The sequence below is a fragment of the Syngnathus typhle genome, linkage group LG3 (genome assembly GCF_033458585.1).
Source record: "Syngnathus typhle isolate RoL2023-S1 ecotype Sweden linkage group LG3, RoL_Styp_1.0, whole genome shotgun sequence".
NCBI classification, from domain to species: domain Eukaryota; kingdom Metazoa; phylum Chordata; class Actinopteri; order Syngnathiformes; family Syngnathidae; genus Syngnathus; species Syngnathus typhle.
This window is the reverse complement of record NC_083740.1, coordinates 2531002-2545192: the sequence shown is the minus strand read 5'-3', so window position 1 is coordinate 2545192 and position 14191 is coordinate 2531002. Positions and strand designations below refer to the sequence as shown.

At 44.7% G+C, this 14191-nt stretch overlaps 2 protein-coding genes across 2 annotated transcripts; both read right to left on the bottom strand.

Annotated features, from left to right (window-relative positions):
• Window positions 1-102: 102 nt before the first annotated feature.
• abcg2d (ATP binding cassette subfamily G member 2 (JR blood group)) lies at window positions 103-5689 on the bottom strand. Its single transcript, XM_061274360.1, has 16 exons — window positions 5244-5689; window positions 4866-5089; window positions 4271-4330; window positions 4080-4194; window positions 3773-3925; window positions 3548-3705; window positions 3328-3479; window positions 3102-3203; window positions 2759-3006; window positions 2046-2128; window positions 1606-1695; window positions 1240-1361; window positions 858-1012; window positions 708-797; window positions 537-643; window positions 103-465 (listed from the first exon to the last, which is right to left on the bottom strand). The coding sequence occupies exons 2-16, from the start codon at window positions 5078-5080 to the stop codon at window positions 318-320; spliced, it is 1998 nt and encodes a 665-aa protein (XP_061130344.1). The 5' UTR covers window positions 5081-5089; window positions 5244-5689; the 3' UTR covers window positions 103-317.
• Window positions 5690-5839: 150 nt separating this feature from the next.
• On the bottom strand, window positions 5840-12361 carry ppm1kb (protein phosphatase, Mg2+/Mn2+ dependent 1Kb). The gene is made up of 7 exons (XM_061274361.1): window positions 12203-12361; window positions 10681-11210; window positions 10276-10376; window positions 8326-8491; window positions 8122-8266; window positions 7890-8024; window positions 5840-7697 (listed from the first exon to the last, which is right to left on the bottom strand). The coding sequence occupies exons 2-7, from the start codon at window positions 11148-11150 to the stop codon at window positions 7566-7568; spliced, it is 1149 nt and encodes a 382-aa protein (XP_061130345.1). The 5' UTR covers window positions 11151-11210; window positions 12203-12361; the 3' UTR covers window positions 5840-7565.
• Window positions 12362-14191: the final 1830 nt, after the last annotated feature.

Below are 14191 nucleotides of genomic sequence, written 5' to 3'. Positions count from 1 at the left end.
TTTCACTTTTTTGGGCGATTTATGGCTGGTGCGACTTATACTCCGGTGCGACTTATAGTCCGAAAATGACGGTATTTTAAAAAGTAAAAACAAACCACTTAGTGCTTTTACCATGACATTTATATGCGAATGCAGTTGTACAAATTGCTTGAAATAATAAAATAAAAACAGTACAGTTTTAAATTTTTACTGCAAAGGTAAATAAAACAAATCAAGTGATCTGAGTGCCAAGTACAATAAAAAGCACATCTACTTTTAAAATAATGGATCAAAGGTAAATATTTATAAATAAACAATGTACACTGTGAGCTACCTTTTTACGTGAACTTCTTCATGTAGCGAAGTTTTAGGTATGAAATGAGCAGGAAGGCCACTAGCATGACGGCTAACGCTACGTGGTTCTGCCACAAGCCCCACGTGTCGTACTGGCTCCCCAAATAGTCCAAGTACTGCTCCCCCGTACATCTGCACCAAAACCACAAATGTTTACATTGTTGTTTTAGGACAACTGGAGATTGTGGAGTTTTTCTACTCACGTATGTCCAACCTTGGTTGCCACACTGCAGTTGCAACTGGACACAACGGTGGCCATGTTGGTATTCTGGCAGAATTGTAACCCCACAAACTCGTTGATCTTCAGGGCCTGAAGATCCCAAAGTAAGAGACAAATGACTCAAGAGAAATCTGTTCCATCAAGTTGGACTTACCGCAAGGCCGTAGCGGGGAATACTGAAATACTTGAGCCACGCCAGCCAGTCCATGACGCTCGGAAGGTTCACCAGAAGACCCGAGAAGATCTACAAAACGTACGTCCGGCATGGAATACATTGTGGTATAATCCGGAGATGTTCCCTCACCATCATGAAGACAAAGGTGATGGTCATGAAGATGTTGGCGAGCGCAACCACCGTCTGGTCTGCCGAGATTGCCATGGTCATGGCGGTGGCCGTGTACGCCACCAACGTCACCGTTAGTGTGAACACAGAGAATGCGGATAAGGTGCACTTCAACCCTGAAGACCATATTGAGCGTGATGGGAAGAGAGAAACATAAATAAAATAAAATAAAATAAAATAAAATAAAATAAAATAAAATAAAATAAAATAAAATAAAATAAAATAAAATAAAATAAAATAAAATAAAATAAAATAAAATAAAATAAAATAAAATAAAATAAAATAAAATAAAATAAAATAAAATAAAATAAGGGAACTACTAGAGGGGCCAAATTGTCCGTACCGATCATAAAGTATACACCGCAACTGAAGATGACAGAGGTGACGGTGCGCAGGACCACGTCGGACAACACCTTGGACAGGAAATAGACGGATACTCTGTAGTAGCCGCTGATGTACTCGTGCCTGCAGCAACGAGTCGCATAAAGTCAAACCTTCGCCATCCATACATTTTGAACAAAACTAAAACTATTGGCTATAAAGATGAAAGTTTGTTGACTATGTAAATGAGCATTTAAGTTTGTTGCAGAGACTTTAATATTGATGATTTTTTGACAAATTATTTTTTTTTGTAAATTAAACTATTACTACAAGGAATTAATACATATATTTTTTAATACGGCGTTCATTATTGCTAACAACAACGTACGTGAAGAGCTTCCGCTCGGCGATGAAGAGCTCGGCCGCCGACACTGTGCTGAAACACTGGTTGGTCGTGATGAAGAAGAGCGCCCCCATCCTGGAGGAAGCAGAAGACAGAGGTGAAGCCTGTTTTCCACTCCGTGACCCTTCGCGGGCGTTCTTAAGGGACGCCGCTTAAGTAGTGTGAATGCAATGACCTTCTGCTGGGTCTGGAGACCGCTTGGGCTTTGCTGACCTTGTGAGTACCAGCTTGTGCCAACATTAAGAGGATTAGTAAGTCCCCATAGGAATGAATGCAATTCTCATTTTCGGCATTACAGTAGAGGGACGTATAGTTGTTTTTCTGCCACTAAATCATTGATTTTTAAGGTGCGACGTGAAAAGACAATTTTTCATTTGACTCAATTCTTCCAAAAATGGAGACATCTATTTTTGCGTTCCTCTCACCTGTTCTGGATGCCGCTCTGATCGTCTTTGACTCGGAAGAAAATGGCTCCCACGACGAGAGCCAGGAATATATGCACGGCCACCTGCACACGTGTTCAGGACAGGATGGAAACAAAATGCAACAATCTTGCCACTTAGAATTTCCAGGTGGGGGGACGGGGGGGGGGGGAACAGACAAGTTTTAATCCCAACAATTGACACATTAAGACAGAACTAAGCAGTTCCCAGGATGAAAGGATCAGCTCATGACGCCGGAGTGATGAACCGTGACAACGTCATGTGATGCGGCGGCGCCCGTAACCGCGGCCGCACGGGGCGGGGTTAATGCCGGTTTGGGTTCAACGAGGGGGCTTAGGCCAGATATGATATCGAGCCCAAAGGAGGCAAGAGTCGGGTCACCGCAGTCACCAAAGCCGATTAGGGCGCCCACGCCGTCCAGATCCCCACTTGCGGGATTATGCGGTTTTATCTGGGCCCAATTGGCTGTTAATAATTCTTAAAGTGAGGAGACTTCTCAAGGCTTTGAAAAGTCAGGTTGATCCCACCAAAGGCTGTTCATCCAAGATAAAATCATCTTTGACACAAACGTTTGATGGGATCGAGATTCCAAATTGTCTGACGAAAAACCTTTCAATCAGGATTTTAATCATATCGACGGTTTACATTGGTAACTTTAACGTTTGCGTTTGTTGAAGACTCCAAAGCTTGTGTACCTGTGCCACAGACGTTTGTGGGTTCAGCAGGAGGTTCTGGAAGGTTCTGTGCAGTACCCAACGCATCTGGTGGCCAAATGAGGTGATATAGGTGACGGTACGGGAGGCGGGCGGCGCCGAGTGCCGCTTGTTCTGAGTGATGCGTTGCAGCTGGACCGACGTGTCGCTGCAATAGCTGCTCTTCTTGTACTCCTCCACCAGCCGCTCCTCCATGCTCGCCCTGGAGCTGCTCACCTCCAAGTTCAACTCTAACCCAGGAGACGAATGTCAAATAAAATAAAGGTAAAAAAAATGCCCGGTGGGACACTACAATGTAGGTATGGAATTGTAAACACGGCATTACCTTCAGAAAGACTGACTTTGGACATGCTGGTTAAAGTGAAGTCTCCATTGATCACATCCAGGAAAAAGTCAGCTGGGTTGTTGTGGGGCTCGCAGGAATATCCTGAAAGACAACAGTAGTCGATCTGAGTCATTAACTAGCTTAATGGAAACGTATACAAACAATAGGGGACCTAAGATTGACCCCTGGGGAAGACTTCCCCGGGAAGTCACAAAAAAGTGATCACCAATGTTTGCAAAGTAGTCCAATGTGTTTGCCGCTGGTCCGTGGTACACCATCTTGCCTCCAACCAACAGAGTGAGCGAGTCAAAGAGTCTGTAGATGGAGTAGCGAGGCTGGTGGATGGACATGATGATGGTTCTCCCTTGATTGGCCATCCTGGAGGAGAAACATTTTTAACCAGAGATTAGATAGATGGATAGAACAGCAATCATTTGAGTCGCTACCTTCGTAGCAATAGCAGGACCGAGTTAGCTGTGCTGGCGTCCAGGCCCGTGGTGGGTTCGTCCAAAAAGAGCACAGGAGGGTCGATGATCAGCTCCATACCAATGTTGGTCCGCTTCCTCTCACCTCCCGAGATGCCACGAGTCATCTGAGTGCCCACCTGGGAAGAACGCCGTAGGAACATTTTCGACAAGGAGACATTTGCAACCATCTTCTCTATAGTTCACCTTGCAGTCGGCCACCTTGGCGAGGCCGAGTTCCGTGACGAGGTGATTGACGCGGGCCTCTTTTTCACGCTCTGACACACGGGCGGGTAGACGCAACGCTGCTGAGAAACGGAGATTCTCTCTCACGGTTAGCGTTCCCATGACCACGTCGTCCTGGTACAGAGAAAGAAACGAAAGTCGGAGCCATACAACAATTTATGCCCATTAATACTAACGATGTTATTTAGGCCAGATTATGGCTAATAACATTCACGGGACCAATGCTAACGTGTTAGTATGCTAAATACTATATTGATCTAAAAGGTACCTGGACGACGTAGCCAGACAGACATTTGAAGTTGGGTGGTTGCGGCGCTCCATCGATTAAAACTTCCCCCGAAAGGCCAGAGGGATCTTTCCTCGCAGCGAGAATATCCAAAAAACTGTTTGGAACGACGTGAGAAATATTATCGATATTTATGTCGATGTTTTTATTTGGACAAATTCAGTTGCACTCACGATGACTTTCCACTTCCGGTGGGGCCGAGAATTGCGTTCAGGCCAGGCCTCATGATACCACTGAAAACAAAATAAGGCAAAAATATTGATCTAAAAGCAGGATTAAAGGAAATCATTTTTTTTTTTAATGCAATTCTTGTATTGAATCTCATTAAACTGCCTGAGTAGCCAAAGGCTTCAGCCAGTTCCCCCTCCCACACACACACACAATATGTGCAGCCTTATAAAATGGACTTAAAAGATTGACCACAAGCCTGGCCATGGGTCACGTGACGTCGTTTTAATGCGTTCCCTTGGCAGACGGCGACAATGCTGAGAGATTAAAAGTGGGAAACCATGCCTAATATCACAGGATTAACGCAAGGAATAATTCATTCTTGCATGGGAAACACTACACGTGAAAATAATGTAAAGTGGGACCTTTCACACAAGTGTTGATTCAAAATAAAATATTGTCACATTGACAGCGGTTAAGTTATGAGGGATGAATGGTGTAAGGAGGTTGGAAATAATTTACAGCTAAGAAGGAACTAAAATAAAAATGGCGATGAATTATTATTAAAGGCGGAAAGAAACAACAACAAAAAGTACTCACTTGAGGTCCAGCAGTATCTGGCGAGTACTTGAGGTGTTTTTGCAGAAGAAACCGTTTGTCTCGTAAACCTTGTAGCCCACCTCGTGAAAGCTGACGGTGGAGCCGCAGAGCTGCTTGGCCGGCGGCTCCGTAACCGTGGCGACCCTTGAACCCATCAGGCCGTTGGCGCCGATGTCGTCCACCATCGCTACGTTGATGTGACAACCTCGCTCCATCGCTGTATCCTGTCATGGCAAATATTTTTTAGTTGATGGCTGAAAATGGCAAAAAATAAGCACAAAATGTCCGCTCGGAGCAAAAATCACAGACTATTAAATTTGGATTTGAATTCTGACCGTCTGTTTGCTTTTTAAATATGAAAGCAAAAGAGAAACTCACCTGGGAGGCCTTGCAAGCAAGCGAGCGTCGCTGCACTGGTCAGGAGGCGGCGAGGGAGACCGACGAGCATCTCGAGAGCTCCGAGTCAAAGGTCAGCGTCACAGCGTGCTGCTTTAACCCTTTGCTCACCAAACACACTCACTAATCCATTTTTAGGACAACTTTCATCAGGTTTCATTTTTTTTTATATTCATCTCTTAATTTTGTGCTGTACATTCTTGTAGTAATTTGAGTCAAATTGAAAGGAGAGAAAAAAAATATTTTCCACAATGAACTAAAAAAAAAGTTATGTTTGAGAGCCTTACTATACATGGTTACTTTTTTTTTACGAAAAAAAAGCCTTAGTATTTACAACTAACTGTTATGTTCATTAATAGTAACATTTCAGAAGTGAATCATCTAAGATTTTTTTGGGGGAGTAAAACATTTTTTTTTTATTGGATAGCAAACGTAGGAGGAAAATATATATTGACAATGTAGTTTTACTTTATCACAACAGAAGATTTTCTTTCAAAAGTGAACATTACTACTACCACCACATTAAATTAATTGATTATTAATTGTTTAAAAAAAAAAAAAAAAACTTTTGAAGCATATCCAGAAGCACAGATTTAATGAAGTTACAACTCATTGGTGTGTAACACAAAACACGTCCACTCTGTACAGTACATCCCAAGTATACATTCCACATGTAACAACGATTACATAAAAAGGCAACGAAGAGAAACGATTCACAGATGCTTGCGTCCGTGGTGAGCAAATATTTACAAACATGGATTGACAGACGCTGATAAATTACGTACAACCGGAGGTTAGTTATGCACACATTTAAATGGTTTTGCATAAATAGCTGCTATTTACACAACATAACCTGTCTGGATTCATCTCAGTGCCACCCTCATTCATCTCGGTGTAAAATTTGATTGTGATTACAGACAATAACTGTTCATAAATGTCAGCTTCACTCGTAGGGGGGGGGGGGGACCCCAAGAACATTCTGGCAAAAAAAGATGCTGTTCATTCACATCTCCGACCCGCTAGACTGTGCAAATGGTTTCTTTACAAGTTATTTTTGGTAATGATAAGAAGTGCAAGGGGGGGGGGGGACAATCTCGGACACGTACAGTGCTCACGGCCATATCCAAGTTATTCAACGTACGAGCCAACAGATTCGTTTGTACGCTTGGAAGCTAGGTAGCTAGCCGGCCGTGCTCTACTAAAATATTCTAATCCATGACCGAATAAGAAATCAGCATTCTTTTTGCAGCATTCAGATTGGTATTATTTAAAGTGAATGCGAGCTTGAGCGGCCAAAAATCCATACACTGAGCCGATTAGTTAAAAATGTACACAACGCCTGAGGGAGAGAGAAAAAAAAAAAGAAGGTTGCCCACCCTTGCTTAAGTTCCACAAGTTTCAACAGTTATGCACAGCAGAGCTGCTAAGTGTGTATTTAACGACACATCGTCTTGTATTAACAGTCTGAAAAACGGACTACGTTGACTCATTTCAAAATGAAACTTATCCAAGTTGTTCTTTCTGCAAATGCAAAAGTAAATGTTGCCAAGAGCAACAGAAGAACCTGTAAGATCCGACCCCATCACGTGGCCCGCAACGCAACACCTCCCACTTAGAACAATCCATTGCAGGGTCAAGTTATCCTGAAAACAATTATTTTGAAGCAGTCTGGACAATTTATACAAGTTTAAAAAAAAATACACTCACCCTTAATTTACTTGACTATGTGTAGCTGACTTTGGTCTAACTTTTTTCTATTATTATTACAATTTATTCCTGACAAAATTACAAATGTTGATATTTTTTCCTCAGTATTTGTGATAAAAGGACTTTTGGTCATAAAATGGAAAAGGTTCCTCAAAAATGTTACTTTCTCTCATAAAAAACACTTTTTTGTGATATGACATTTTCTGGCAAATCCCAACCGCTTTCTTCTAGCTTACAACTTTATCTCCCATAAAATATAGCTTTTTTTTTTTCTCATAATGTCTTCTCGCAACATTTTGATAAGTACTACTCCTCGCCGTGCTAAACGAAAACACAAATTGATGCATATAACTGTACTTATAGATGCAATAAATAATGTATTCGATTGTAATTTGGGATTTTACTGAGCAGCCAGGACGATGTCCAGTGACAATCTCTACAATTCCGAGACTTTCAGTGCCATTTTGTTGAATGGAGCTCACACAGCAGTTGTCTCACACATCAGATTTTTTTTTTTTTTCCTAAAGAAGCATTGTCGACTATTGCACTTACTGGGAGGGTCCGCAAAGCGCGCCCCCTTTCCCCAGCCCGCCATCACTACGCCCAGCGCCCGCTCGACACGAAGCTTCGGCTGAAGGAGAAGCTCGTGTCTGAGTTGGTGTGCTTGCCCCAGGCGCCGAAGGGCACCACCACGATGGTGCTGTTGTCCTCCGAGCCGTACTGCAGAGCCTGCGAACGTTTGGCCGCCTGTTAGCAACTTTGAACCAACCCCGACGTGAATGTGGACTTGATTCGTTTTGACAAATCGCAATTTTTTGACCCGGAGTGGGATAATCAAATTTTAACCAATTAATCGTGGGAAGAATTGAGAAATGAGCACTTCTAAAAAAAAATTAACAACGTGGCCATGTCCGCCCGTACCTGCTCAGAGATGCGCTGTGCCGCCTCTTTAGGGTCGTGACACTGGTTGATGACGTTGCAGATTTCCTGGCTGTTCATGATGAAGTTGATGCCGTCGGTGGTCAGCGCCAGGAAGGAATCGTGCGCGGGGCTCAGCTGAGAGAGGAGCAAAGTGTTTGCCACCACCTAGAGGTGTCTTTCTGGTACTGCAGCAGTGAAGCATTTCAATGATACAGAAATGACCCAGACGTACCACAATCCTCTTGGTCTCCGGCTCGGCAATGACCCCCATCCCCTTCAAGTCAAAGTCGCCGATGCTCCGCGTCATGGCCAGCCGGCCGTTGACGTTGGACTGGCCCAAACTGTTCCAGGTGATGAAGCCGCCGCTCCTCTTGATCCTAAGCGGGCGCACAAAGGTTAGCGCCGCTAGTTTTTCCCAAAGCGTTTTTCCACTTGCCTCTCTTTTTCGTCCTTCCTCTCAGGCGTGTGGTCGACGGTGAGCTTGAGCGCCTTGCCCTTGCGGCACAGCATGGCGCGGCTGTCGCCCACGCTGGCCACCACCAGCTCGATGCCGTCCCTCAGCAGCGCCACCGTGGCGGTGGTCCCCGCGTTGGCCCCGGGCGCTACAGAGACATGACGGAAGAGGGCGAGGGTGAGAGACGCGAGTCGACGCTTGGCAGGTGCGCACAGGTAACTAACTACAGGACAGATCTCGAGCACACGCAGACATGAAGAGAGGGGGTGGGGGGGTGGTCGAGGAGGTCATGGAGGAGATAATACAATGGAGGGGGGAGGGACTGTTGCACATGCACTTTGAACAGTTGAGTGTGTCGGTTAAACGGACATCTCAAACGGCACTTTGCATTGCTTTGATAAACAAACAATCACACACAGTCAACGTTTTTCAAGATGGCGGCGCGTGCACACGTACATTATATACCAGCAGCAAAAAAATTATCATTTGAATTTTCTCAAACTGAATTAGTCAGACACATTTCGTTGAAATATTTATAACGATCTTTTTTTTTTTTTTAAACAGTATTGCAATAGGGGTGTGCAGACTTTTTATATGAGCTGCGTCAAGCAAATTGAAAATTTTGTTTTTATTCAACTAGTTGGGTCCTTGGATCACAATAGCAACTTCCTAGCTCGGCGGAAAATGTTCTATTGTAGTATTGATCTTTTTTGAGTGAGTATTGATTTATAAGGCGGAGCCTGTGTCGGTGAGTGTCGTTGAATGAATAGTGTAGCGCTCGCTGGTTACTACTTTCTTAGCGTTTATCCAATAATGCGATTGTCAGGGCATGGACGGCCGTGTTCAATCTTGACCGCTAACTAGCGATGGTGGGCTACATTCAATTAGCTTACGTCAAGGTTACCTTGTAGGCATGTTGTAAGACGACACATGGCTCGATGTTTTGTTTTGAACATAAAAATATGTCACTAAACGAGTTATTTGGTTGCAAGGCGTAGACGAGACGGGTTAGCTAAGAGCAACGCCCCGAGACCAATTGCGCACATTGGACATGCTGCGTCGGGTCGAGCGGTTCCGGCAGAGGGTGACGACAAACGTTCTCAAACGGACGCCCGCTCTCACAAGAAGCGCTCGCAAACACTCGTTAAGAGGAAGAGAGAGCTAGAGAGACTCGCGATGGATAGAGAGAGAGAGAGATTGAGAGAGGTAGGGAGATGGAGAGAGAGAGAGCGGGGAGTGAGAGAAAGATAGGGAACCTTCCAGAAGTCCAGGATTTAGGACCCGCTGGACTCTCTCCTTCAATATCTAGCCCCTCGTCATCCACATTGGTGCCAAGGGCCTCCAGCTCTGAGCTGGGTCCGCAGCTGTCGTAGATAACATGCACACACACACACAGGCATATTGGGACATTTCACACAGCGCGGCCCCCCCCGAGGGTGCCACGTCAACTCATGTTAACATTAGCCTGAACAAACACAGTTGGGTTATGTTTAAAATATTGACTTGCATTTGAAGGAAAAGTCATCATTTGCATGCATTCCATTTTGTACACTGATTGTTGTCAAGCTTTTTTTTTTTGACACCAGGTACATCCTCAAAAAAATAAAAGGCTCTCAAAGAACCAATTAAAACACAAAAGATTTAAATGGTCATTAAAATGAGGTTGTAACTTTATGCAGTCTGAACATTACAAAATGAAGAACGTCTTGAATAATAATAATCAGATCAAATCTGTTGCATATATACTAAATTAAAATGGTTTCTAGTCCAAGATAAGTGTTCTACCTCTTTCTACTTTGAACCAACTCTAAAAATGAGTTGCTCTTTTCTTAAAATGACAGACCTCCATGTTGCGAAGCCCCCCCAAACCGTATCATAGTGCCCGACAAAAAAAACAGTAACAAAGACGAATAATATTTATCGTCAACCTACCGTCTGAGGAGTGCTGCAAATGCTTGGCCAGAGCTTTGTCTACTTCCAGGAAGGCTCGTGTTAAAACCAGCTGCAGATTGTCCTCGTCCGCCACAAAATCCCTAAAACAAACAAAAAAAAAACCCCGTAAGGGCACAAAGATGACTTATTTGTGAACAGAACGCTCAAAATACATTTCCTCCAATGTGAGCCACTGCTGTGTGCATCGTGCATACGCCAAAGAAGCAGCGGCACAATCGTGGCTTTCACGCAGAGGTGGGAGAACTGAACGGAGTCGTTCTTCACACTCGTGTCCTGACTTCCTGCTATTCCCTTTCAGGCAAAATTGTGAAACTAATGACATGATCTTGGCCGAAGCAGACGGACCCCCTGACAGCTGATTGGCTTTCCGTAGCACATTCTTACTTGATAAAAGTTTCCATGTATTTGTGACAGAAGTCCGCCGCTTCCGGCCCGCCGTGGCCATCAAAGACGGCAAAATAGATGATGCTGTCGGACATTTGGGAGAGCTGGAAGCGGTCCTCGTTCTCCTTGCGCTGGCCGATGAGCGAGGCGCAGCCTACTTTGGACAGGCTGACCTTTGGAATGGGCTTGCCGTAGCGGATGCTGGACGGCAGCAAGATGGGCTCGTCGATGCGATTGTCCCAAATGCCGAACGTGTCCCAGGTGGTGGGGCGGCCGCTGCTGTCGGCGTCAAAGCGCGTGCCGCTGCGGCGCTTTTCTGAAGGGGTGTGGATTTGCCTCTGTTGGACGGTGGAGTGAAAGTTGATGTCCTGCTTCAGCGGGAGGGGCGCCAGGGCCATTTGGGGAAGGCCGCTCCGTCCAGCATGGGGCCCGCTGTACCTTGCCAGGCGGGCGAAAAAGGCGATTGACATCACCTTTATAGCAGGAATACCAGAGAAGCACTGGATGTCGAAGGAAGCAGTCACCCAACGCTGCAAAAACAGTAGACGATAATTATTTGATTTTTTATTTGCTTGCATAGTAGGGCTGAGCCTGAACGATTCTGAAAATTAATTTGTTTATTGGTTCAAATTAATCTGTAAATGTTATCAGATTTATTACACATGGTTTAGTCTTGGTCAGGCTTATGTTTAAAATCAAATCAAATGCATTTTCAAGCACATCATGAGTGGCAATTTCTGCAATCTGAAAAATGCATTCTACAAGAGTGCAATATCAATGTGAAGTTGAGGATTTGTACAGGGCTGTAAAAATTAGACACCGGCGTACCAGCCCCTCTAAAATGTTTAAGGCCGATCGCCATAAGGAAAATTCCTCGGCCCCAAGATGGCGGAAAAAAACCCTCCCGTAATGAAGCTCTTCTAAACACGTCAACGAGGTTCCTTAGCAGCAGGAATATAATGCAACATCAACAATAACTACAAAGCACTGCTTTAGTAGAAATATGCCCCGAGATGTTGCCATAGTAACGCTTTATTACTTTAAACTGAGCAATAAGAACCGCAACTCCCCCGCCCGCCCCGCGCCAAAAGCTGACACACCACACACAAGTCAGCAGGACACTATTTACCTTTGTATTCGTTCCCGTTTTGACATATCAGTCGTACTAATCCAATCGCAGACTATGACAACGCACAAGAATACAAAATGTTGAAAGACGATGCTGCTGTATTGTATAATCAAAATGTGCATCATAAAAAAAGGTGTAGCCAAAGTATTCGGCGAACATTAGCTGGCTGTTTGACAGCAGAGTATTGCCTTTCGTATCTTGTGCGCTCTCTAAACTTGTATATGCAGTAAAACATTTATTTAACTAAGAACGAAGCCCAAAATGCGACGGTTCCGTATATTTTGATTTTACTTCGTGATTAGCATGTCGTTAGCACTAGTTAGCCCACAAGCTAGCTTCGACGACTTGTTCTAGGCCGGACAAACAAACAACAGTGGCACTACAGCAGTTTACCTTAGGCGTATTTTTAATACAGCAATCTTGTTTTATTCCCCTTTAGGTGTTTGTTTCGTTGCCTTGTTGAATGGTTGACGCGTGCTGGCGAACGACACCACTCCCTCCGGTCCCGCTAGCTTAAGTGATGCAATGTTGTTAAACAAGGCGATAGAGAGCCGCCAACCAATCAAACCGCTGAAAACCTCTTATTTCCATCGAAGACGCCCCTCAAACAATGAAGCTGATTGGTTGTTGAGAATGCTAATGACAGGTAAGAGAGCCAATCATTAATCAGAAGCTTGAATGAACAGCCACTAGCAGGATAGCAACAAGTCAGACGGAGGCGACCTACATTCTTGTGTTGACGACTCCAGTTTGCGTAAAATAATAATAATATTAATAAATACTATTCAAGGGTGACAAGACAGTCTGGGGAGGAGCATTGTTCCATCAATTGCAGTGCATGTTTATTGAAAAGTTCAACTAAGTTTGATTAAATGGATTGATTTTGAATATGGTTTGCATGTGCCATTAATTCTGTGCAAGCAAACAGTAGTTTTGCTGTCATGCCAAAGTCCCTTCTGCTGCTCTTTAAATAAATACAAGTGGTTGAAAAGCATGCATAATTGTGTGCAGTTGTTGTGTGGATTAGTTGTAAAAAATATTACCATCATCCCATTACATCACATGATATGATGTATCTACTACAAAGAACACCAGAAGGCCTACTCAAAAGCCCTTGGGACTGCACGTGCCCAGTTCTATTCCAATATCATAAACAATACCCCTGGAAACTCAAAACAACTCTTTTCAACCATCAACCACTTTCTCAAACCACCTCACACCACTCCAACAGAATCCTCAGAGGTAGTGTGCAATAACTTTATGACCTTTTTTACCGCTAAGGTTAACAACATCCGCACCCAGCTCCTCTCCTCTTCTGGCCCCACCACTTCACCTCTTCCCCCCTTCCTTCCACCCGGGACAGTCCAGCCTCTCCGCTGCTTCTCTCCTATCTTGCAGTCGGAGGTAGAGGACATCATCAAAAAGATGAAACCCTCCACATGTGCCCTGGACCCTTTCCCCACAGCCCTCATTAAACAACAAACCTCAGCCATTAGTCCCCTAATAACCAATGTCATCAACCTCTCACTCCAGTCTGGCTCTGTACCCCCTGCACTGAAGACTGCCATTATTAACCCCCTGCTCAAAAAACCCTCGCTTGACCCGGACAACCTTGCCAACTACAGACCAATATCTAAACTCCCGTTCCTCTCCAAGGTTCTGGAAAAAGTGGTAGCTGCCCAACTTCACACTCATCTTACCCGCAATAACATCGCTGAGAAATTTCAATCCGGGTTCCGCTCTGGCCACAGCACTGAAACAGCACTTGTTAGGGTCACCAACGACCTTCTCATGGCTGCCGATGCAGGCTCCCCGTCACTTCTCATCCTGTTGGATCTGTCCGCTGCATTTGACACTGTCCACCACAATATCCTCCTTAACCAGCTTCACTCCACTGGATTCTCTGGCACTGCTCTAACCTGGCTTCAGTCCTACCTCTCAAACCGGACCGAGTACGTTTCCCTGGGGGGGAAAAAATCCGACACTCACACTGTCACCTCCGGTGTCCCCCAGGGATCTGTACTCGGTCCTACCCTCTTCACTCTCTACATACTACCCCTCGGCAATATAATCAGGAAGTTCGGCATCTCATTTCATTGTTATGCGGACGACACCCAGCTATACCTCAAACTTGACCCCCCGCCCTCCATAATCCAGCCTTCTCCATCTCCCTCATCCATCCTCTCCCTGTGTCTGGAGGAGATAAAGGCGTGGATGAATCTCAGCTTCCTGCAAGTTAACAGTGACAAAACCCAAGCCATGTTAATTGGCACTCCCCATCAGATACATACCTGCCCAATAACAAGCATCTTATTCGCCGGTCTCACTATTCCCCTCTCAGCCACTGTCACCAACCTGGGTGTGAAACTGGACCCTCAACTC

What these genes read in the sequence shown, in the direction of transcription:
- ppm1kb (XM_061274361.1), bottom strand. Translation starts at nt 11,150, where the DNA reads ATGTCAATCGCCTTTTTCGCCCGCCTGGCAAGGTACAGCGGGCCCCAT. An exon ending in TACATGGAAACTTTTATCAA is followed by an intron (nt 10,377 to 10,680) that starts GTAAGAATGTGC and finishes TGTTTGTTTTAG; the next exon opens with GGATTTTGTGGCGGACGAGG. An exon ending in TTTGCAGCACTCCTCAGACG is followed by an intron (nt 8,492 to 10,275) that starts GTAGGTTGACGA and finishes ATGTCTCTGTAG; the next exon opens with CGCCCGGGGCCAACGCGGGG.
- abcg2d (XM_061274360.1), bottom strand. Translation starts at nt 5,080, where the DNA reads ATGGAGCGAGGTTGTCACATCAACGTAGCGATGGTGGACGACATCGGC. An exon ending in ACCGGAAGTGGAAAGTCATC is followed by an intron (nt 4,195 to 4,270) that starts GTGAGTGCAACT and finishes CGTTCCAAACAG; the next exon opens with TTTTTTGGATATTCTCGCTG. An exon ending in GCAACCAAGGTTGGACATAC is followed by an intron (nt 466 to 536) that starts GTGAGTAGAAAA and finishes GTTTTGGTGCAG; the next exon opens with ATGTACGGGGGAGCAGTACT.